The sequence below is a fragment of the Cuculus canorus genome, chromosome 4, assembly GCF_017976375.1.
Source record: "Cuculus canorus isolate bCucCan1 chromosome 4, bCucCan1.pri, whole genome shotgun sequence".
NCBI classification, from domain to species: Eukaryota; Metazoa; Chordata; class Aves; order Cuculiformes; family Cuculidae; genus Cuculus; species Cuculus canorus.
Window position 1 is genome coordinate 9,851,227 of NC_071404.1, and position 25,045 is coordinate 9,876,271.

Sequence of the window (25,045 nt, forward strand, 5' to 3'; positions counted from 1 at the left end):
CTTCCAAACCTTCCATAGCTAGTAGTTCCAGGATTCCGTGAGCCAAAAATGACGTCTTTGAATATAACAACCCTTAATGAATTATTTTATCCAGGAGCATCAATGCAAGTTCAGCCCACAGAAGTTATCTGAAGATTCACAAGCTGGTTCAGTGGTTCTAGTGGTAGGCACTGTTACTTAGACTCCTTGACTAGGCAGTTACAGCGGTCTAGCACTATATTGTAAAAGGAATAGAGTATCTGTGTCTGCTTGGAACTGATTGGAATATTGGCTGCTCAGAAGCAGGTCTTTACAAGTGGTTCTAAATGTTGTCTGTGCCATCTTTCTGCAGGTAGGACGTCCTGGTAAAATAGAAAAATTATCCTTCGTTTCATCATAGACAGATGGTCATTGGAGCTCAGTAGTCCCTAGTTAAGCAACATTTACTTGATAAGGACAAAATAATTACTGTGTAAGGAAATTGCTCCTGAATGTACATGACTGGAACATGTCTTAGACTGCTGGATTGTATTTGTGATGCTTGCAGTCCCGAGACCTTTCCCTATGCCATTTCTCTAGATTCTCATATCTCGTCTCAAATGAGTCATTATTGTTCTTGTAGTTCTCATACATGGGGTTATTTACTTATATATTTGTATCTCCCTGTGATGGTGAGTAAAACTCAGGGATGCATTGTTAATTAGGTTTATTTCGTATTACTGTTCTAGATGCTTCATCTTGAGACAAGATCATGCCTCTTTAAAAATAACTGAGATGTAGGGTCCTGACTATACTCCTTGCCTGTCCCGTATCTCTCAGGACCTTGAACTCCACCAGTGTGTGATCACTGCAGCCCAGGCTGTCTCCGATCTTGACGTCACTGATGAGCTCACTTGTATTGGTGATCATCATGTCCAGTATTGCATCCCCTCGGGTGGGGGTGTCTATTAGCTGGGTTAAGAAATTATCTTCGATGCATTCTAGGAGTCTCCTGGATTGCCTACAGCTTGCTGTGCTACTTCTCCAGCGTATATCAGGGTGGTTGAAGTCCTCCAGTAGGATGAGAGCTTGCGAGCATGAAGCTTCGTGTAGCTGGAGGATGAAGGATTCATCGGTAGACTCTACTTGATCAGATGGCCTGTAGTATACACCAACCACAAGGTTCCTTTTGCTGCCACGGTCTTCTGTTCTGACGCACAAGCTTTCAGCCTGTTAGTGGCTGCTCTTCAAAGACAGCTCTTGACACTCTGTCCATTTCCTGAGATAGAGGGCAATGCCTCCACCCCTCCTTCCCCATCTGTCCCTTCTGAACAGCCTGTAGTCACCGATAGCCACATTCCAGTCATGGGATTCATCCCACCAAGTTTGATGACACCTCGTAGAACCATAGAGTGGGAAAGATCTTTTACTAGCAGGATGGCATTTACAAACGCAAAAGTGTAGGTCATCACAGTTAAAACCTTCTTATTTTTAAATAAGACCCTGATTTTGAACACTTTAGGCAACGAATCTGCGAGTTTTAATGAAGGAAAGGCTAGAGGATGGCTGAAGTCTCATTCTCTTACCTCTGCCTTTTAAGAGTTTAGTGTTAACTGTGAACTCTTCAGTGAATTTTGAAAGTGGTATCTTCACCCTTCATTGTACCGTAGCTGAGATCTTTAGAAGAAGGGGAAGATTGTATGCCTGTGTCTTACTATGGCGAGCTAGTATTCCTCCTCACAATGTTAAAAGAATAAATATTTCTTGTCTAGGTTTCAGAAATGTTATCTTCCTACTCTCTCTTCTCTCCTTCCCACCACCCAAATCCTTTTCATTCCTTGCTTTGATTCCTTAAAAGCATCGTTAAGGTGAAGTTGTGATTGCAAATGTTAGAACTAGCTGAAGTATGTGTTTATATTCAAGAATATTGAAAGATAATGTTTAGGCGAATCAGAGATGAGGCTGAGAACACAAGTATCTAAGCTTTGGGAACGTTTTCAAATGTAGCATTCTCAGAAACATCCAGGCGTACATCTAAGTTAATATACATGGGAATCACTGACAGATAATTGTAACCTTAAGTTAATTTAGCAAAGCATATTCTTCTTTGGAGCTAAAATGTTGGGCTTTTGTGTCACACTTCATAGATTATGGCTCGAGCGGTAAAGTGGGGTTTTGAAAGGGTAGCCAGTTGTGCTGTACTTCCGTCATGGTAACAATAGCAGCTTACAAAAGACTTCAAGTCCTGAGGTGCAGAGAACAACATAAATTGTATGTTAAATACATTTGGTTTTAATTTTCAGGACAGAAAAAGAGTTTTCGTCAATATCATGTTCAGTTTTTTGGAGATGCCCCAGAGCGAGCCTGGATATTTGAGAAGAGCCTTGTGCCCTTCAAAGAAAAAGACCAGTTTGAACAGTTATGCCAGGAAAGTGCAAAACAAGCCCTCACTAAAGCAGAGAAAATGAAGGTAAGAGGCTACCAAATCAGACAAGATTTACAAATTTTTATTTTACTGTTACAGATATGTATGGATATAAATAGATGTTCTAGAAAGCTTTACTGACAGCTTGTAGTCTTATATTTCGCTTCTAGATGCTTCTGCTTTGTCAGTGATTCATGTATGCTGTCGGTACTATCAAATACAGTTCCATTGGAATGTCTGAATTATAATTATTACATTTAGTCTCTGGGATTTGTTTTGTGATAATATTGGCACTTTGAAATCAGAAGTGGGCAAACCTCTCACGCTGTCTGCTTATCTTGCAGATGTTAAAGCCCGTTTCAGGGAAGCTGCGGCCACAGTGGGAGATGGGTGTCAAGCAAGCAAGTGAAGCAGTAGGCATGACAGTGGAAGAACGGAAGGCCAAGTACACCTTCATTTATGTTAGGGACAGACCTCATCTTAATCCTCGAGTGGCAAAAGAAGTTGGCATTGCTGTGGAACCGTTAGAGGAGACAGATGAGTCATCTTACTCAAACGAAGAAACCACTCAAAATCTGAAATCAATGAAGGAGTCTGGCATTCCTAACAAGAGGAGGAGAAGGACATCAAAACTGTCTGCCACTGATGATATGCAAGAAAGCAGTCAGTCGGGGACTAAGAATACTACTCCTCAAAAGTCATCTGAGCAGGGAGAATCCAGAAGAGGGATGGGCTCCCCGCTCAATAGAAAGAAAACTCCAGCATCTACTCCGCGAAGCAGAAAGGGCGATGGAGTTTCTCAGTTTTTGGTCTTTTGTCAGAAGCACAGAGATGAGGTTAGTCTCTTTTAGCTGTTACTGTTGTTGATTGCCTCTTCTCATTTCTGTATATAAAGAAACATACTTGCTTCAGCTGATAAAAACTAGTTGCTACTGTAGAATCAATAATACTCTGGGCTTGACAAGGTATGGCTGCATCAAACATTAGTCTAGACAGGAACAGAGAAAGAAGGGAATGTATTATGGATGAGCAATATAAACAAGATGGTGATAATGCCATTGTACTATAAGCATAAGTTGTATTAGTGTCATAGAATGGTTTATGTTGGAAGGGACCTTAAAGATCATCTAGTTCCACCCCCTCTGCCATGGGCAGGGACATCCCACTAGATCAGGTTGTATCTTCCTACATAATCTGGTAGTCCTTTGTATTAGCCATATTTTGTTTTATGTGTGCATGCCAACTATATTTTACATACATGTGCTCAGGTAAATACAAGAAAGGTTATGCTGTGTATGGCAGTCCCCTCGTAGTTAGCTTATATGTTTTTCTGAAGATGTGGACAATACCTTTGGTGTGTTCCGCTGTCCTTGAACTGCTCAAAAACTCCATCTACCTACCTAGAATCTTTTGCTGAGCTTCAGAAAAGCTAGTTACCAGAGTTTGTGAAAATCTCTGTCAGTGTGCAGGCTGCTGGGATAGAAACTACGTCCTGTTGAGAGGATTGCACGGCAGTGCGAGGTGAGGTAGGATAGGGAAGTACCTTCATATCAACATTTCTTAGGAAGACTGTTAGGAGTACGAAAGCAATGCTGCTGTTCTAGCTTATCACTTTAAAATCATGACCATCATTTTTCTTCCTTGCAGTCCTCTGCTCCAGTTGCAATACAGTTCTCTGCACTGAAAGAAGCATGAAATGTCATTTTTCTTGTAGTTGTACTGTTTCGTGATACCCACAGAGGAGGACCAGAAAGTTAGTGGTTGCTCTTCACTTGTTAGCTACTGAATGTTTGACTTTGTTATAGGATATTTGTCTTAGAAAACATGAATAGATATGAACTTTCTATAGAAAAATTGAAAAACACATTCTGTTGTATGAAAGTCGATTAGTTGTGGTTCAATTAGGATCTTCTTAGATCATCACAACTTAAGCTAATATTGAGAATGAAAATGAACAGTGTTACATGTACCTTTTAGTGCCTTCGGTTAAATTTAGAAGAGCATTGGGAGTTCAGTTTGCTGGTTCCAGAAGGGAAAGGGGTTTGTAGCCAGACAATGAAATACAAAGTTTGATGTATTCATTATGAAATGCTGCACGGGTAAATTATCTGTCTCTTGTTTGAGAGACCTGAGTTCTGTGTTAAGCAATGTTATGCCTTGTACAGTGGCAAAGAGGAAATTCCTTGGCCTTGAACATAGGTAGCGAGAATTCATGCAATATTGAGTGACTTGAAATTACTTCTCTGGAGGAAATGAGATTATGATGACTGGTTTTATAGACTGTTAGCCAAATCCATCTTACCACCATAGAGACATGCTGAGTCTCTGTTATATTTCTATTTTCTGTGCCAGTTACATTTCTATTTTCTGTGCTTTCATTCCCTACTTTGGTTATACTGTAATTCTTAAATTAATAGATGAAAAATATGAAGACTGTTAACAATATTCGACATTGAGGAATTGCTTTGTCTTTAGTGTCATTTCAGGAAACTGCAAAATGTGTGTGAACTTTAAAATCACAGCAATCATAGTGGCTAATTTTGCACAGTTTTTAGATAGAAGGGAGTAAGTTACGAAATCTTATATATGTTTAGAGAAAGGACATCCTACAACTTCTGCCTAGAACATCCTTTAATAAGATCAGTAACAAAAACCCAGATCCACCCAATTGTGTGATCAGTTCTAGTATGTACAGAAGCACTTCTGTGCGTAGAACAGAAATAGGTTATGAAGACTGCAGATACCAGGTAGCTGCAGAGAAGTCTCTAACTGATCAGGACAGTGGCACTTGTCTCTCCTTTCTCTTGATTTGTAGTTAGATGGCAAAGTGGGGAAATACCATTTCAGATATTCATGCTTCTTGCAAAGAACCTAAGTTACCAGAGTTTAGTTAACCCTTCCAGCCTGTTGTGTTGTTTTTAAAATGGTAGGTTTGTGCCTTCGGTGAAAGGTTGAGATTGTATCCAAATTAGTGTTTAGAGTTTCTTCCATCGTGCTTATCTGCCTAAACTTGCATGGTTTGCTTTACATCCAGGAGTTTAATTGCTGTTGTAGATGTTGTGATACTTTAAGAGTGATAACATTGGCTGAAAAACAGACCTGGTTTTGAGCTATTACAGTGGTGGTGTTTGACAGTTTAATGTATGGCTAAGAAAGAAAGGAAAACTGTGGATCCAGAAGAGGCTTTTTGGCCCCTAGATGTGCAAAGGAGTGGAAATCAGTGGAAAGGAATGACTGAAGACTTCTTTTTTGGGCCCTCTATTAATAATCATGAGCTCTCTTAAAAGTAGAGCCATTTCTGTGGTGTCTTGCTGAGAGTCCAGCTTTGTATGGCAGTAGGATTCATACTTCAGTTCAGTTTTATTAAGTACTACTTTTTATGCTGCTTTTTCTGTGGATAGGAGGGTGAGGAATAGTTGAAATTTTTAGAAATGAAGGATGGCTGCTGGGAGAGTGGGTGAACTGCTGGAAAATGTTTTTAATTATTTAAGAAGCATGGTTCTTTGAGAGAGGTGTTGAAAGCTTGGAGCACTTTCATGGTTTGAGTGATGCACTAAGTATTTTGTGCTGTTACTAAAGAGCAGAGATCTATTTTGTACTGTTGGGATTCTTATGCGCTTCCTCTGTGAAATGTAACCATTGTAATCAGTAGAAGGGAATGTCTGACTTGAAGTAAAGGTATCATTCAGTGAGAGGCAGACAGCGATGCTGTTTATATGAATTCTTTTATTTTCAAGAGGCCTTGAGTCTCTTGAGCTAAATGAAGAAATAATTTCACTACTAGGGTTTACAATTCAAGATTTCTGCATGCGTACGGAGTTGTTGAACATCAAAACAAATAAGACCAAAGATAATATGCTTTGCTTGGATGAGCTGGGATGTGCCTGGTCTAATTACCATGTTTTCCACACCTATAGAGGTACTAATTAGCAGATCCAAGAACGTTTCTTCCGTGTGTTTTGTAGCTCATGGGAGAAGTGCATGATTTTCATGTACATCAAGGTACCCAATACAGCATTTCCAGTATGTATGCCAAGATTTGAGTATTACAGTGTGGAGACCTGAGAAGACTGCTGGGAAATTTCCTTGGAGGCCTTTTTTGCAAGGATCTCTTAACCATTAAGAACCATTAGTGTGTTTTGCTTGTTGTTCCACCGTGCTCCTAGTTAGTTTAAATTTGGTTTTATTTGTATTTTGTTGGGACTGGAGGTGATGTTAAACTGTATGTCACTTGTGTGAACAGGGCTACTTATTTCTTAGAGCTGTTTAACTCCGTGCCCTATCTGAGCGCAGCAAATGATACACTTAGCAGCAGTGGTCAAAATTGATGCTAGTTTCTTTTCGTAAAGAGGTGAGATTTGTGTGAGGGGTATTTTGTGAACTTGGGTATGTTCTCCCCTCTCAGTAACTTTTTTGACATTGTTGGATTTTAGTTAAATTTTGGGTAGAGGCCTCCAGCAATAGTTGTATTCTCCAAGTTTTATGCAGAGTGGTTGTGCCAGATAGAAGCAAGAGAACGCTTAGTACTCTACCAGGGTTAAAATTACAGCATGAGTTTCCCTACTAGACACTGAATAATTCCAATGGAAGGAAGATACTACAACTGTTCTAACCCCTGGAGAAGCTTCGGTCACGCATGTATCATTTTCACAACAGTAAATGCAATTTTAAGACACTAAGTTCTAAGAAATTAAGTTTAGTTATTTCTGCTTGTCACAGAAAATTTGTTTTTCTTTTCTATTGAATGCTGGTAGTATTTGAATGCTTGGCTTTGTTGACCTAGTTTTTATTTCGCTCCAAGATTTTGGGGCATTGGTTGCATCACTTTGGTATTAGGATTGTGGAGAATAGGTAATGAGATGAGAGGAGTTGTTTTTTAAAGCTACTGTTTCTTTTCTGACTTCTATGGTTAATCAAACCTCGTTTTTCTTAAGTAAAAATATGGGAATGCTGAATGAGTTTGAGAGCATTTTTTGTTTAATACTAGATTTTCTGTTTGTGTTGACTGAACCTCTACAAACAGCGAAATTCCATGTTGATGGCTATTATTTGACACGCTTTTATTGTTAAGAAAAGATGCACAGCTTTTGAATTCCTAATATTCATATACATAGTACAAAATGATTAATTACTAGTGGAAAAAGTTGTATCAGATGCTAGCTTGTGTAAATCCCTGCTAGAATAGGTGTAATGAGTTCTATGGTAGAGTTCCCCAGTGAGTTTGTAAGCAAGTGTGTATTCCAGTACTACTTGTCTGACTTTTGTGTTGTAAATTTGAACACCATCAAGAAATAATACAAAATTTTTTTAATTACTACAAAACAATAATTACACTTAATCCATTATTTGAATGTTAAGTCAAATAGATTCTTCCGACTTTATTAATGCTTCTGAATATCATAATAGATTTTTTTATTTTAAAGAGACAGAGAAAAAGAGAGAAGTGTTTATTGAATTAAAAAGTGGATACAGAAGGTTTGAATCTAGTTGTGTCTACGGCAGAGTTGGTAGATGAATTGTTTGTATCCAGTTTTCCAAAGCAATAGAAGTGTGTTTGTGTTGTTTTCAATGGTCACCCTTTTTAATATAACCCTATTTCTGCATGTATAGGTGGTTGCTGAACATCCAGATGCTTCAAGTGAGGAGATTGAAGAATTGCTTGAATCGCAGTGGAACATGCTTAGTGAAAAACAGAAAGCTCGCTATAACACAAAGTTTGCCATAGTGACCTCTCCCAAATCTGAAGAAGACTCTGGTAAACGTAAAACTGTGCTAGTGTACTCTAACTAAATTTGATATACATAGTGGTGTTAAACTAAGCACATATTTGAGACCTGTAGGGAAAACAGCTTTCACTGTTTTCCAGTTTTAATTCTTGGTGTTTGTGCCAATAGCGAAGGAATGCCAATGGTTACAATAAACGCAACCCATGAAGTCTACATTTCTTGCTCATTGTTCTGAAAAGTTGTTATATGTAAACCTTCTGCTGTTCAGAGATTGCTGATTCTCATTCTTCTTCTGCCCATAAGCAGCTGCCATTGCGTCCACTGTGTGTTACGAGTGGATGGTGGGAAGGGAAGACAAAGCATTACTACTAGTAAAAATTTGAGTTGTTTGTTTAGAGAATAGTTAGGAAATGGTTTAAAAAGTTTAATTAGTGCTATATCTTTTCTTCAGATATACCTAAAGAGTATTACCTTTATATCATCATCAGCTCAGGAAGAAGGATTCCAAACTTTATTCTAAAACTTTCATCTGTTTGGCATTTTATTGTGCTTTTTGGTTTTTAGGACACTGTACAAGATTGCAAATACTTTTTTTTTTTTCTCCTTTTATTTTTGGTTGCTGTTGTCTAGCGTTTGGTTTTGATAAAGAGTCTCAATTATTTCACAAAATATTTGAGGGACGTTGGAGTCACATATTTGAGAAAGGAGGAAGATAGTTTGGCATTTGCATGAACTTTATCAAATTTAACTAGCTATCATTTTTCAAATTTAAATAGCTTTACAGCACTGTAAGAGGAATTATTGCGGAAGTATTAGAAGCCAACAGGTGCTGCTTTGGGCAATGACAAGAATGGGAGGGAGTGTTTGAAAGTTTGTGAGACTTGGAAAAACTTGTATAAAAATGGCAGTCAGTTTTGTTAACTATCTGTGTGTGTGAAATAACATCATTTTGTGGAAAATTGAAAAGTTTTTAACTTTAAGTTTTAAGTGTCAAATATTTGGATATCAGTTTAAAAAAAAAAAAACACGTTCTGTATCTCTCAAGGTTCATCATTGAAGAATATTGGAGAGGCCAAACGTAAAGTGTTTCAAGACTCACCTAAAAGGAGATCAAGATCCAGAAGTAATTGAAATTTGTGTTGTGTGCAAATAGTTCATCATTATAAGTAGCTATTGAGTGTATTTTTTTATGTAATCGCCCACGTATCATAATCTCTTTATTTTATCTCAGATGTTGTCTTCCTTGACGTTAGAATTTTAATGGATCCCAAATTAAATATCTAAACGCTGTAGTGCTGAATTTTGTTCACCTTCCTCAGTGTCATATTGCAAGAAATGTAATTGAAATTGTACCTGTACCAGGTGTTTCTAGTTACATATATTGTGTACGTTTATAGTTATCTACAGATGAAAAAATGTCAGTTCAATCGTTCCTCTACCTAAGTCCTCTTATCTTAAACTTGGAAGAATATTGTGGGATTTCTTTTGCTGGCTTTTTGTAAGTAGCAGGTTTTCCTGGAGCCATTTCAGTCTGCTTTGTAAAGTCAGAGTCTGATACTAAAGTATGTCCTAGATTGTTTAGATAAGAACATTAATTTGAAAATTATCCGTATTTTCAATTTAGTATATTTTTAATATTTACAGCTATTTGTTCCCACTGGAATAGAATGCTTGTAGCTGTAGGGCAATTTTCAGTTAACGTATCTGTGCCCCTGGAGCTTGCAATCCTCTTATTAGCAGTACTCTGTAGCTTCATAAACTAGAGTGCTAGGGTATGTAATAATGTTGTCATTTCATTCTGAGGAGACAGACCATTTCCTAAACCTTCATCTGTCTTTTTGAGGTAGAGCAAGTGCAAACAATAGCTGAACCTGTGGAAAGGGGTATGTAAGTTAGTCACTGACCTTTTATAATTAAGTAGCTGCTTGACCTTTACAGTGAACGATCATTTAAATATGTGAATATTTCCTTGGTTTAAAATGACCAACATGATTCTGTTCTTAGGATTTTGGTTCACAAAGAAAGAGGATCTTACAGTCTCTTGTGAAATATAATTAAGCTTGTTAGAGAGAGTCTGGAACTGCCATACCAGAAAGAAAGAGTTAATGTGTATGGTTGGTGATATAGATGTCACCAGTATCTGTATCTGTATCATTTGAAGAGCTTCAGAGAGACTTAAGGAGCAGACTTAAAAATCAGTTTCAGTGATAAGACACTGATACAAGGTGGCAGGAGAGTTAAGTGCCATATGGATCAATCATGAGCAGTCTGAGGATATGAAGTATATATTCAGGTCTTAAACTAGTACTTACACAGGTAGATTCATCTTTGTGAAGTAACTTGAGTATGAAGTTGATTTGGATGTGTTCTAGAGATAGTCTTCAGCGCTAGAAATCTGACCTTAAGCATTAAGAGGTCATCAAACTGTGTTAATGTTGAATTATGTTTTAAAAATAATGACTAAAAGAAAAGTAACTTAAATAACTAGATCAGTTCAAAATAATTTGAAAGTGAGTTTTAGATTATTTTTCATGTAAGTTTCCCCCATCCCCCATCCCAAGGTAACTTACATGGAAATAAAAGAAACCAAAAAAAGAGGACAAAGGAGCCTACAGAAGATTTTGAAGTTCAGGAAGCACCTAGGAAAAGACTCAGGATGGATAAACAGAATAATCGGAAGGTAATTATGTTGTTGGTTCGTTTGGGTTGATTTATAGCAGCACCAGTCACATTGCTGTAGTTAAGTTTGTCAGCATTTCCGTTTTCAGGATTAAAAAGTAATGTGTGTATATCAAACCAAACTGTTGTACGTGTTCAGATACATGTGAGCTTATCGCTGTGGGGTTTTTTATTTTGGGTTTGAGGATGGAGGTATGACAAGGTGCACTTAAACTGTGGTAAAAACCTATGCTGAGAAAGAAAGTCTTGTTTCCCAAAGGTATGTGCAAAGGCATGACCTTTCTGTGCTGTCATGCTTTGTAGTTCTTTTTTCATTTCTCCTGAATTGGAGTACAGAGATGTATACAAGAAGGTAAAAAAAAAATTATCTTTGGTCAGTGCTTAATTTGAGCAGAAGGGAGGGGGAGATTAGAGAGGAAAGCGAGTAAAGCAAACCAGAAAAAATACTTGAGAAGAACTAGAAGCCCATAGAACATTTGAGGGTGGTGTGCTGACCCATGTCTTAAATTTGGAAGATGCAGTAAATATTACAGTATATTTATTGCACAGATCACAGGCTCCTTTTCAGTTTAACTTGCTTGTGAGAATGAGGATTTCCCTTACACAGGACACTAAAACTATGTGTATGAATACAGCCTGCAACTCATAGAGACTTGGGCATAGGTTTCTTTAGTTGTGCACATAGACCAGTGAACTTCATGGACTTTACTTGTGTGGAAAGCTTAGCTCACAGGTGTTTCAAGCTATGTTTATTACACTATCATACCATAATGTGAATATCACAGACTTCATCTCAGGAGTTTATGGTACAGCAATTGAGTCAAACAATCTAAAGAAAGGTAGTGGATTTATTTTTTTAAATTACAGAAGTCACATTTGTAAATGTTAGTTTGCTTGGTAGCTGGTTATTTTAGTACCTCTGTTGATATTGTGGATATTCTGACAGCTTGTTTAGCATTCAATAAAAGAAATAAATAGAATTTCAGGTAGCCAGGCTTAATGAGGTTGTTGGCAAGGGACAAAGATAATCCATAGAGAAATGTTATCTTTGCAGAAAGAAGGACCAAAACTGCTTTTTGCACTTCTTGCTGTAAATGGGTTAGTTGTGGAATATTAGTCTTATATTCTAGGAGAAGTTTTTGGACCCTTTTTAAACTTGTCTAATTATTTGAATTGACTATAATACACTAGATCCATGGATTAATTAAGTTTTCCTACGGTAATTAATTCCTGAAATGGAATCCTTCTTTTGACTGTCTCTGAAGTTACTTCTGTACTGTCTCATTAGCATTCATACACTACAGTTAGCCTACATTGTTACAAGGAGAATGAAAGGTGGTTGCAGTATAGTTCATGCAGAGGATGTTCTGGTATCTTCGATGCTGTGATGCAGATGTGAATATTAACAGGAAAATAAATAAATAAATTAGATAGATGATTCCCACAAGATCTGCACCACTGATAATGCTGACTTAGTAATGTGCATTTAAAAAGTGTTGTCCTCTATCTAATCCATTTACCGGAACTAGTTGAAAGGAATCTGGTGTGTGTAAATACTAGGTAATTTGGAAACTCTAAATGCATGTAGCAGTGTTTGTGCTTCTGTCCGCAGAAGAGTCAGACGCCATAGAGTGGTTGCTTTGTGGTTTCTTTTGTGAATTATCTCTCAATCTTCCCTGCCTTCACCAGCCCAGGGTACTTCCAGCTGTGTGTGGTGCTGTTTAGTAAAACCTTTAGTGAATGACAGTGAAAATGACTCTGTAATGATTCAAAAAAGCAAACACTAACCATACACCTTCCTTCTACTATTCTCAGTTTAACCTGCAGGCTTTCATTACAGTTTTTTTGATAGGAGGAGCTTTAATGACTTTCATGTCATGTCATGACATTTTACATCTTGCATGAGAGTTGTGCGCTATCCTCTCCTTTTTGTCATTAATTCTGAATTATGAAATCTGAACGTTTTCGCACAAAGTAATTAAGTCAGAAATACCCATATGGAAGCTTGGAAAAACTAATTTGTTCCTTGGGCTTTCCGTATGTACGTAAAATGCACATTAACAAAGCGGGAGGTTCTGTAAAGCATGCTTTACATTTCAGTGTGAACTATACTGTACATTTTCTTTCATTTCTGCACAGAAGTGTAACAGCAATCGTACAAAACTGATATTGGGAGCCTCTGTTGGCTTTAGTGGTAGGGCATCTTAGTTTACTTAGAAATCAGTAAAGGCACAGGGCAGCACATCTGTAGGACAGTAGCCATTAATATTTATTTTTACAAAGGAAACAGGCTCTCTGGCCTTTGAGGTATTCGCCTGCATGTCTTTTGTAAAACTGAATGTCAGATGAAGACCATGAAAATGCGTATAAATCCTGTTTGGTAGAATTGTTCTTATTGATTGGCGTTAAGCATTCTTGACTATAATTTTAGCGACAATGATTTTGTAACATAGAAAAAGGAAAAAAATAGTGGCATGTGTAAGGAACAGTGTCCAATTTTGACACATCTTTCACAACAATTTCCCCAGTTTTTGGCCTAAAATTTTAATGATGAATTCTCAATTTGGAGCAGATTTATGTATTGTTTATGCTCCCTTGAAAATAGTGTTTTTATTTTGGAAATGCTGAAACAATCTTAACCATAGTAATTTCAAAAATGGCACTGCTATAAGTTGTGGAGTTGAAAGCAGCCTCTCTGAGACTTAGAATTCTGTACAGGGTTTATTCTCAAATTTATATATTAATTCTGGAGTTTACCTTTAATAATTAAAGGTTTTAATTTTACCAGTTTAGACAAAGAATAGTAAGGATCATTTACATGTTTTGTGTTCATTTAGAGCTCCCCTTTTTGATATGCTGAGTTTGGGATGGATAAGTGGGATGCTGGAATACTGTGTTCTTTATTTTTTTTTCTCATTTGTTTACGGGTTTGTACCCTGTGCTGTAAATTAATTTTAAAAATCACTTAAGTGGGGCTAGCTTAACTACATTACCATTCAGATATTTGTAAAGACACTTTCTTTTTAATAACATAAATCCAGACGTAATTGCCAGTTTTATCCAACCACTCATAAATTAGGAGTTTTTTTATTTTTTCATATTTTTTTTTGTGACAGAGGGAGACAAGCAATGACAAAACAGCAAAAACAAACTCTTCTAAGGTCACAGAAACCTCCTCTTCACAAAAGAACCAGTCAGGTAATGTGGTCAGAATAAGTTTTAATGTAACTTTTTCAATTAAATAATTTTAAAATAATAAGCAGGTTGTCTGGAGCAGCCGGCTAAATTTTGCAATGCAATAAGCAGTTACAGCCACTGTGCCATAGATGGGGGGGGGAGCGTGCCCTCTTCCTTCACTACCACCATTTTGCAACATATGATTTGACTGAAATTGTGCATTGCTGATTTGGAGCAGCACTTCACAAGTTCACCATTTGATGGCACCAAATTAAAGCTATTGCCCTGTGATCTTGCCGAGCAGTGATACAAATCCCACTGCTTCAATTTGTCATTGTGCATTAGCCCAATAAAACAGGTGCAGTGACCATCAGTGTAATCAGTTACTGTGTGATTTTAGTCTTCTTAAATGATGCTTGATGGGAGGCAGTGTGGAGCACGAGAGGGAATTCTAAATAACCTTGGACCAAAATCCGGAAGTTAGACTTTGTTAATGATGCTCAAGTTTAAGGTAACTGCTGTAAGAGCATGTCTCTAGGTGTTATAATGATGTGCCAAAGACGAATAAGCTGCAGCAAGTTCTGCGCAATATAGAAGTGGTGATGTGCCGTAGATAATGTCTGGTATCTGGCTCCTGTGTGTAACTTTTCTCTTCACAAAGTGTTAGTGGTATTCAGATTGTGATGAGATCACATAAGCATTCGAATGTTTATCTGAGGAGATAACTGTTACCTCTGCTTTAAAGAGGTCATAAGTTACAAGATATTTTGATTTTATTAGAAGTGAGAAAAAAAAAAAGGAAAAAGTTTCTTAGCCATTTGTAGTACGTTTGATTAATAGAAACCTCGTTATTTTTAAAATGAAGCCAAAACACATGGTTTCAGAAACTTACTTCGTGTTCTCTCAGCCCTGCATAGGTGCCCAGAAGACCTACATAAACCATTCTTTCCTTTATCTGAAGGAATATTTTAAATAGCTTCAGGGAGATAACATTTTAAAGTTCCAAACTTCACTTTGTAAACCAAAATTATTTTACAGCAACGAAAAATCTGTCTGATGCATGTAAACCTCTGAAGAAGCGAAATCGGGCTTCAGCAGCAGAATCTTCAACTCTTGCTTTTAGCAAGAGTTCATCTCCTTCAGCTTCCTTAACTGAGAATGAGGTAAAAAAAAAGTGGTGTTTGCACACAGCCATTTAATTACAGAAATTTTCAGGTGTGAATCTTGTTTGAAAACAAAAATCAAAAGCGATTTCTCTTAACATTGGTGCTCTAAGACAAGTTATAGTTCTGGCCTCTGTGAAACCTGTTAACGTGTGCATTGCAAATTCATTTATTGTAATACAAACGTCTGATTTGAGGACGTTGAGATATTGTGGTTTATAATGTATTTACCAACAAAGTTTTAGAATTGTAACCTTCTATTAGAGACAAAGTAAAATGCCAGTGTGTTCTGTATTTTCTTCTACAGACTTTATGTAAGTGTACTACCTTAGTTACAATATGTAACTCAGTATTGTCATGTTGCCATAGCTTTTATATTGAAGCAAGTTTCCTAATCCTCTCTTTGATCTAGAACTGGACAGTTTTCCAAGCAGAGCCCCTTTAAGCTCAAATTACTTTTCAAGCTGTTTAAGTGCTATTTGTCTGTGATGCAAATAGCTTCATCCCCAATAGAGTTAAACAGGCAATGAAAGATGTATCTTTTTGATACTTACTAGTCATAGTCCTAGCTTTGCCTGTTTAAATCTGTAATTCTTCTAAACTGACATACAATAAATGAAATGTATGTACCAGAAATGTGTTCATACAATCCATTAAACCATTCCCCAGGCCATCTAAACTGTTAAAACCAATCAGCCAAAGAGCGGCAGCATGAGAGTGAAGTATGCATGCTGTTTTGCAGGTGGATTCAGAAGTGTGGTTGATAGGATTTAGTAAAATATCCATAGACAAACAGCTTCAAGCAGTTTGTATTGCAAAAGCTGTAGAGAAAATACTTGCCTGTTAACAAGGGAGTAGGGCTTCCAGCTATCCCAGAGACTTTCCTCTCCCTTAACAAACGCACGAGGTGCTTAAACACTATAATGAATGCAGTTAAATATCTAGACAATGTTCAGTAAACGGTTTATCTTTAGGTGGGGAACAGAGATTGCATGTGAATGGCTGTATTTCTTACTGTAACTAGGAACTTATTTTAACAAAAAAACTCAACAAATTCTCCTCCTGTACACCAATAAAACAAGCAGAGGAAGTCCCACGGGGAATAATGTCCATAGCAGCAGTCAAGTAAAGTAGTACTTGTTCTTATTTTGTTCTCTTGGTTGAGAGAATCCCATCTATTGCCTCAGCAGCTTCTGCTGGTTTGGCTTTGCTGCTGGGACTTGCTGTGCAGTGGCTGGTTTTGTTTGGGACCATCTATTCAGCCAGACCAGTTTAAGGAACATACTGTCTTTTTGGCTCTAAATACAAGTCTCTATATATTGCAATCTTAGGAGAAAAATTCTTCTATTTCTAGATACTGTATTTTCTCTACAAAAGGTTCACTTTTGTAGCATTTTGGGTTGTGACTTAACAGGTCATGTGTAAAAAAGGATATGATTGTATTGGCCAAGGTGGAAATTTTAAAACTTAGCTCTTAATTTGCTCAGCTGCTGCTGAACAGCAAAAGATGTGAGAAAAATTAACTCCATACATTGCTCACGGAACACAGATACACAAACTAGAAAGTAAATTAATTGTTTTCACAGGTTTAAACGGTTTTAAAATGTCAAAAAAACCCAATCAACATAACAGAAAATATACCCTGTCAAAATAACAGATTTTTTTTTTTTTAGGCTGGTTGCAGAGGGGAATAGTTCAGTGGGTCAGATCCATAGCTGGTTTGAAGCTACACTGACCTGAACTTGCACCAGTTAAGGATTGGCCCAGTTTGTTTCCTGTGATATTAGATATGTTTTGCCTTTAAATAAAACAAAAGTGTCAGACATATTTCTGAACTTACTATTGATCTATTCCACAAAACAAGGAAAGGTATCAATTTTGGATTGTGTGGGTGGCTTTAAAAACCTTTTTCCCTTTTGTATTATTATTTTGCATTCGTCTCAATGGTTAAATATGTGTGTGCCCTGAGAGCGCTCATCCAGAGAGAAACCTCCTCCAGAGTGTTAAGGGAAAGAGTTTGAAAAATAAACAGTCATGCAATGATGAAAGCCTTGCACAGCTAGTTCGATAGCATGTAATTCTTCTCAATATTAAATACATTTACTGATTGACTTCTATATTTCTGTGTTCACTATACTACTTCTAGATGTTGGCTTAGATGTTCTCTTAACTAAGATAGAAAAACTTTTGCATATTCCACAAGCACATACACCTCCACAAGCAATACTAAGTGGATTCTGGCCTTTTTCTTCTCTCCTTTCTTTCCCTGTCACACTACCTGTGTACAGCTAGTTCCAGAATGAACCTGTGTACGACTGTTATTTATCAAGGACTGTTGCTAGCTGCACATGTCTTGAATGTCAGTCCATTGCAACTAAATTCTGGGAAATGTGTATTTAGTAGGAAGGGTGCGCTCAGCTTTTTCTTCTTCAAAAGATGCATTTTATTTTACATTTTTTAAAAAAAGACTTTGCATGCTTTTTGTTGTTATTGGGGGTATTTTTTTAATGGGGTTTACTTGAAATATAAAATTAGTCAAGGCCAAATTTTCAATTGATAATTCACTTTGGGTATGTTACTTACTGGGGAGAGAGATGGATGGGGGTGTGAATTTCTGTCTTAAGAACAAACATTTATAGGACTGACATCCCGGAGATTAAAGGTAGGCTTTCACTCCCTTTAAACTATTGGGCTTTGAAGTTGTTTTGAGATGGATGGACAGAAACAGTTAGGTTTTATACATGAATAAATGAATTTCATATCTGCATTTAATCTTGAAACAAAATATTTAATTTTACTTCTAGGCACTTGACATCAGTAGTCATTTCGTCCAGGACTTCATGTGAAGTATGGTTTTGTTTAAAATCTAGTTCTTAATGAGCAACTGATAGGGCCAGATGTAAGAAAGATGCTCAACACTTCGGAGTCTGCAAAAGCTCAGAGTAGTTTTTTACTGCCTATGTAAGACTTGGTGTAACCATCCAAAAGATAATATTTGTGAGAAGGTGGTGTATTCTTGTTTCTTTTTTTAACCTTGGCCCTCCGTCCCCCAATAATGTAGTAGGTGCCTGTAGAGTGTAACCAGTATTTTTTTAATCAATAAAAAAGGCTTTACATTACCATTACTGCTGGATGCTTGGCACACTTTGTGTGTTTGCATGAAACATATCTGCTTCAGCTTTCTATCAATTTTTGTGGTTATTGGCTGGCTTCATTAAATTGAATGGATTTGTTGACAGCAGATAAGTGTCATGGTATCCTATGGAGTCTAGCTACTACTTCTGAACTTTGTCAAAGAAATCGTACGTTTCTCTTTTTCTAAGAGAGGACAAAATAAAGAACATGCAGTACTCTGAATTCTTAGCTAGCCTGTTGTTCATCATATTCTCATGAAGTATGAGTTGACCAGCAGATGGCAGTTTAAAGAAGCCTGTGAAAGATTTTGAAGGTGGTGTTTTTGTCTTCAGTTCCTTATATCTTCCATACAGGAATCCTTTCTTCTTCCTGTAACATCCAGTGTCAAAACAAGCTCAGTTACTGGTTATAGCTGCAACTTCCTGTGTTTCCAAGGCCTAATAGTGCAAGTTATAATAATGCAAGCCTTAAGTTTTGCTCTTTTTCTGCATATTAAATAGATTTTTTTTCCTCTATCAGTTTGAGGCAGATTTGCTTTATCTGCATTTTTCAATGGCTAATATTGTGTGTACACAATGGAAAAAAAACGTACAGTTCTTGAAAGGTAAGATATATTTGATTGAGAAGGCAGTCATGAGGCATGTACAACTCGCAACCAAAAAAGTACGTCAGCTCCATGTACCAACCCTGGAATCTAGTTATCCTACAGTATACAACTAAAATAATCTAGGCATGCTTACTGAAGGTATAAGTAACTGTCTTTGAGATGCTAAGAGCAGGAAGGAAGGAAGGTATTCACATTATTTTAAACAAACTAGTGCCCTAAATAAAAAAACGGTTGAAGCTAAACTTGCAGGTTGTTCAAAATCAGTGTGCTTCTAGCGTTTCGTTCTAGCTTCCTGCGAAGATAATTTTCTCTTCAAAACAATACTTACAGATAATTTAATATCTAGTGCTATTTGAAATCCTCTAACGCAGCAGGCAGTTGTTTCCTGTGTTTGTTTCTGTACGCCTAAAGATTCCCCCCTCTACCTGTTTCAAAGCACCAGTAAGCGGTCGGGTATATTTTTGTGGAAGACTGCAGATAATTTCTTGCTAAATCTCCACTAAAGCTTCTAACAATTTAAATTACCTGCATCGCCCACCACATCATACAGTTCTGTTATGATGCTTCTACTTTCACATGGAAAAAAGGTTTAGGCTTGAATCTTGTTCTTTGGCAGCACGTTCTGTGTAGAAAATTAAGTTCCTTATGTAATTACTCTCATCTTGTGTATTATGTAGGCTTCAGAGTGCAGAGAATCTGTCTACTGAATGTTTACATGATGTAGGTTTTTATTCCACATCCCCTACCAAAGTATCATGAGTATCTGTAGGTAATTTTATAATGTTTTAAAATGTTCTCAGAGTTTTAATTAACTTTCCAGGCAAATTCAGAAATGCATAATATCCTTATCTGAAACGTCTAACTCCTGCTAATAATAAAAATGAAACTTGTCCCAGGCCGTCTTTTTTGCTATTATAGTACTGTGTACACTTGTGGCACCGCATACTTAAAGAATTTATCTAGTCTAGCAGTATGGGCCAAAATATCATTCTTCATTCAGTTCAGGAATTCTTATACTGAAATAAAGGAAATGTTAACTGTACCTCAATTGGCTCTGTCAGTTTTTCTGTCTCCGTGTGGGTGCACGATAGATTGTCTTTTGAATACAGTCTGCTCTGTTGTTTGTATGTTGCTTATTCACTTACTCTTATATAAGTTACGCTTAGATTAAAGTTCACCCAACCCTCTTGCCGCTGAGATTGTTTTAATAAGAAAAAAAAAATGCAGTGGGATTTGATTGGGAAAAGACTAAAGAGTTTGCTTGTCAGAACGTGCATACTCGGAGCTTTCTAGAGAAAGCTCTTGGCCAAACCACTTCCTCCTGGATGGCTGTGGTACAGCAATCGCTGCTCGGAAGTCACCTCAGGAAGTCTGAGCTTGTCGCAGTGTTCTTAGCTTTAAGCAAAGTGGAACTTAACAGCCAACAACATTGAGAAGTCATGGAAACATGCTTCTACAATGCTTATAAAAAGGTGCAATATCTCTGTTAAAGATAGCAGGTGACCTTAGAGAGGATGCGCCTGCCGAGTTTCTTGAGACAGCTCTGAAAGGACCCTTTCTTTTATGGATCCTGATGGTCTTGCTGTGGAGGTCACTTGCCTACCAAACCAAAAAGCAGAAGGAAATAATCTCCCACCATTATTTGTTTTCATTTTATATTATACCTCTGCCTTTAAAATAAGTATACATAGTGGATTTTGTTACCATTTGATGTTCTACAGCTGGGATTACAAAACAAGAGATGCTCAAGTAAAACAAGGGGAAGTGGGAGAGTTAACTTTCTTGGCTCTGGAAAGATTTGCCCTTTACTTGGTTTTATAACTGCTTTGGCACAACGTGGCAGAAAAACAATGTTGTCTTGAATATGACTGAGACCAAAGCTTGTATTCTTAATGCTTAAGAAGTGCTGCTAAGCAAGCATATATGAGTAATAGAAGTGTATCTGTAAGACTGAAAGAGTTAATAAAGGGAGTTTTCTGAGAAAGAATTTTTTTAAATGAAAGTTACACTTTGGTAGCTAGAAAAGTCTGAAAAGATGGAGTAGGAACTGTTAGAGCCCATTTCATTGTGAGCACCATAGAAGCATATATGTTAGCAACTCTTTAACTTAAAAATTCCAAATTTGTGTTGAGCCTTCAAACACTGGGCAGGGAAAGCTTGTCTGAATTGGATCTAGGAGGGGAGAAGTCCTAGTGAAGCTGATAAGCACAGAAGTGTTATTGTGGTTCACTTTGCAATTGCCAACACACAGTGAATAGTATTTGAAATTTGCTTCCGCTCCACATGAGATTTTGCTCTAGTACCAGGGGTACTTGGAGGGAAGGGAAAAAGACACCACCACCACCCCTTACCCACCCCCAGGATAACAGCCAGCCAGCAACTCTGCTTCTGTAGGCTGTCTTTAAAAAATGAAGACTTAAGCCTAAGCCTAAAACAGAAAGTACATTTAATAGCCAAGTCCGTGGCTGATTGAGGGCCAGTCTTGACTAGCAGAACAGTTGCATTTCGTGTCCTTATTGTGGTAGCTTTTTGAATTCTTGGGCTGCAGACTGGATGAATATATCCATTTTGCTTTTCAAACCTAGAACTTCTGAATCCCTTTCTCCTTGGAATTACAGTGGAATGGTTTTACTGGCACTGGTATTTGCTATTTGATTTTAGAGGTGTCCAAAAGGAAATGGAAAATTTTAAATGGTAAAATACTTCTTCTTCAAGCAGATGAGTGGATGGAACAAATATCCACATAGGTATTTCACTTCATCTTAACCTAATTCTTTGAAACATGGGAGCTTTTGCATTTTTAAATTCCTGGCTATCCTTTCTTGTATCGTGTATCAGCATGATTGGATGCCAACTAAGAGTATGTCAGTACCTCTCTCTCTTTTTTTTAATAAGTGACATTTCGACCATCCAGATGTGGAACTAAGGATACGATTTGCGAAGTTCACCCACATGATTCTAGAAATATGCAAACTAAGCGTATATATCAGCTTGCATCCAACTTTAAAAAAAAATAAAGCCAGAGGGAATGAAGAATTGGCTCGCATTTCTGCTGAGGTGTGTGACTGGAATCAGGTACCTGGTTGCAAAAAAAATGCTTAAAAAGTTGTTAGAGACTTGAACTTGACATTTGGATGTACTGAATCGTGCAAGAATTGGTTCCCTACATTAGTGCTTATCCTTTCACCTTTGAAAGCTTTAATTGATGGTGTAATTAACTGAAACTTAGTTTCCTTGGCTGAGGAAGGTCTTGCAAGTAGAAAAAACATTTGAGAAGGGATTTTGTACACAATGCTTCTGTCATATCTTCTTTCTGCCCCTGTCCTTTTTAGAGAGCTTCAATTAAAAGGCAGAATTCAGAATATAAACATATAAACTGAGTGTGCACATAGCTGACTCAATTTAATTCCTTTTAATCCCCTAGAGTCTTATTTTAGATGTACAAAGTTGCACGTTTTCTCCTCCTTTCTCAGGCTGCCCACCAGCCTCTGTCAAAAAACGAGTTCTTATTTACTCAACATAATACTGAGAAGGAAACTCCAGTATTCCACAAGGTCCGTGCATCTGTATGCACATTGTATATTCCTTTTGCACAAAATGGGGAGAAATAGTTCAGGAAACAGTAAAAAAAAAAAAGTAAATCTCATCTGTATATTTAGTAATTAAACAATTACCCAGCATTCAGTGGTGGTTGCTGGTGTAATCTTTATACATCAAATATTGCAGTATGCAAAGCATCTTCATTCAGTTAAGAATTAAAGCTGAAGATTGCTTTTATAAGCATTCTTATATAGCCTTTCTAAAAATAGGTTGATGTTTGAAAGACTCCATTAAATACTACTTTTAGTTATTGTGAGCAGGGAATCCTAGCTTATAGCTGAAAAGGAAATTAAAAATACTTTGGGGATACAAGGTCGTGATATGCTGATTCCTGTACCATTGTGGGTCTGAGTAGCTGTTACCAAAAACCAGTTGAAGTAATGTAAGATATAGGATCAAAATACCTTAGGATGAGTAGACCAAATTCTTAAACTAGTGGCACATTGCCGCGATTTGTATCTTCTCACCAGGAAAAATATAGTACTGAACCCAAAGAATTTACAGACATACCAAAATTTTGTCCAAGTTTGACTCAGTAACAAGTATTTTTCCAGTAACAAAGCTATAGAGAACTTGGAAAACCGCAGAAATGTGTCCTTACATGTTCCCTTTTGAGTCTGACGTATGTGTGTAGGGAATAAAAGCCGGTACACAAGGGAAAGAAGGATTGCCTCAGGAGTCTGATAGTAAACTTCTCACTTCTGTGAGCAACTGTATTCTGAATTTCATTCATCCCTGAAGTGAGTTCTAGCCCAGCTCAAATGAAAGGCAAAGCCCTCATGATGTGGTTTTTAGGCCATTTTTTTCCCTTTCTCTCACTCGTGTACGCAGATGCACAGTTTCCTGTAGGAAGAGCTGGATTTGGTTTCTGAAATCCACTGGCTTGCTCAGTGTTAAGGCAGTGCAGTGTGAAAGCCTCTACGGACAAATACTCACAAAATAATGTTGACATACAATAACTGAAAGAAATGGGAAGGAAACTGTGACTGATATGCAAGATATAAAGTTTGATGGTGCTCGTGATAATAGTATTTTCAGAAAGAAGAAGGGCATCCTCTGTGTTGCAGCATCATTAATTACGAAAAACTGAGGTGATTATAGAGTTCAGGTACGATTTCATTGCAGAAACTTGTCACTATAAATCTGAAGTGAACAGCCTTGCCTTTTTTTCCCCCTAAATTTGCACTCAAAAATAGTATTCTGCCTTCACAAGAACTAAGAAGTTACTCAAAATGTAAAACAGAACAAAGCAGAAACCCAACAATCTCTACAAATTGCCAATTAACAGGTTTTGCCGTTAATCTAAGTGTTGATTACTTTGAACCTTGGCCTGATTATCAGAAAAGTTAATTACATGCCTTTTACTTTGCTAAGGAGATTATATTACAGAAGTAAGGAGGGACAAGACAAGCTCTGACATGATCACAAGGGAGAGATTTATGTTTGTAACTTAATAGCCCCCCAAAACCTGCAATGTTTTTTATTGAATGCTGTGATTTGGGCACTTGTATGTGAACTATTTTATTTTTCCATTATGGAAAGATGCATTAGGAAACCACAAAAGCACTATGTTTAGTTGTAGATGTGGCTGTGTTTCACGCCAGCATGAACTGATTTCCAGTGATCGTCTTGTAAATCATCTTTAGTTAGTGACTGTTCTAAGGTATTTTTATTGTGAAACTCAACTATCCCTTTGGTGAATCAGAACCTGGTAGTGCCACGGCAGCTTGTTTGGGGCTCAGATAGTTTTCCTAACCATCTCCTGCCCTACCATCATTAGATTGTGAGTCCCTTCTGGAAAATGTTAGATGAAGGTTGTCTCAGCGTCTTCTACACAGATGTGAAGAGGCAGACGCTCATTTTACTTCCCTGGTATTTCCATTAGCTTTTTTGGGGATAACTCCAGGATCTGAGCTATTGAATTCTGGCTCACTTCATAGAGACAGCTTTCCCAAAATGTGATTATATGGGATCACAGTTATCTGTGAAAATAGATGGCTGGTAGAGAGTGTTTCACCTTCTGCAAGGTAGAAATAAGATGCGAGTAGGGTCAAACTCTGAAGAATACTTCCCTTTCATGTAATGGGAAATCTGCTAGCATGCTCCTGTATTACCCCCCTAAAATTAGAGGTGAAAACTCAGATGATAGTGGAGTGCATGCAAGTTGTGTGTGAGTTACACGTAATGTGGTTGTTGGGTGCGATGGCTAAACCTTTGGTCGTGGTAGCAGGCGTCACGAGATGCGTTCTGCAGCAGCGCCGTGCATCAGGCGGTTGAGGTATATCACTGAGCTTCTTATGAATATATTGATTCTTAGCAATTGCAACAGCCATGAGCAGGCATCCACGCTCGTCTGCATAGTGCAGAACTGACGGTTAATAGAGCATTAGGTTTGTGAAGTGTATGAGGCTCCTGACAGCCGTAAAGGAGGAATCTTGGAAAATGCTCTCAGTCTGGTAACCACTTGGATGATGAACTAAAGGTGTTTTATTCATACTGTGAGTGTTGGTATCCATGCTTGAAATCCGGCATTAATCTACAGGTGGGTGTAAATTGCCTAGTTTTGTCGTGAACA

The 25,045-nt window shown here is 37.5% G+C and overlaps 1 protein-coding gene across 5 annotated transcripts in view; it reads left to right on the plus strand.

The window, feature by feature from the left end:
• The window catches only part of NSD2 (nuclear receptor binding SET domain protein 2), a 105,734-nt gene that overhangs the window by 61,743 nt on the left and 18,946 nt on the right, over positions 1-25,045 (plus strand). For 2 of the 5 annotated variants that reach the window (XM_054065565.1, XM_054065566.1), the window contains exons 4-10: positions 2,262-2,428; positions 2,728-3,219; positions 7,994-8,138; positions 9,155-9,232; positions 10,671-10,789; positions 13,905-13,986; positions 15,004-15,128. In XM_054065565.1, the coding sequence (XP_053921540.1) occupies positions 2,262-2,428; positions 2,728-3,219; positions 7,994-8,138; positions 9,155-9,232; positions 10,671-10,789; positions 13,905-13,986; positions 15,004-15,128 (1,208 nt within the window). Of the gene's footprint in view, positions 1-2,261; positions 2,429-2,727; positions 3,220-7,993; positions 8,139-9,154; positions 9,233-10,670; positions 10,790-13,904; positions 13,987-15,003; positions 15,129-16,801; positions 19,946-25,045 lie in introns of those variants that run through there. The other 3 variants (XM_054065570.1, XM_054065568.1, XM_054065567.1) reach the window with 3 other exon arrangements.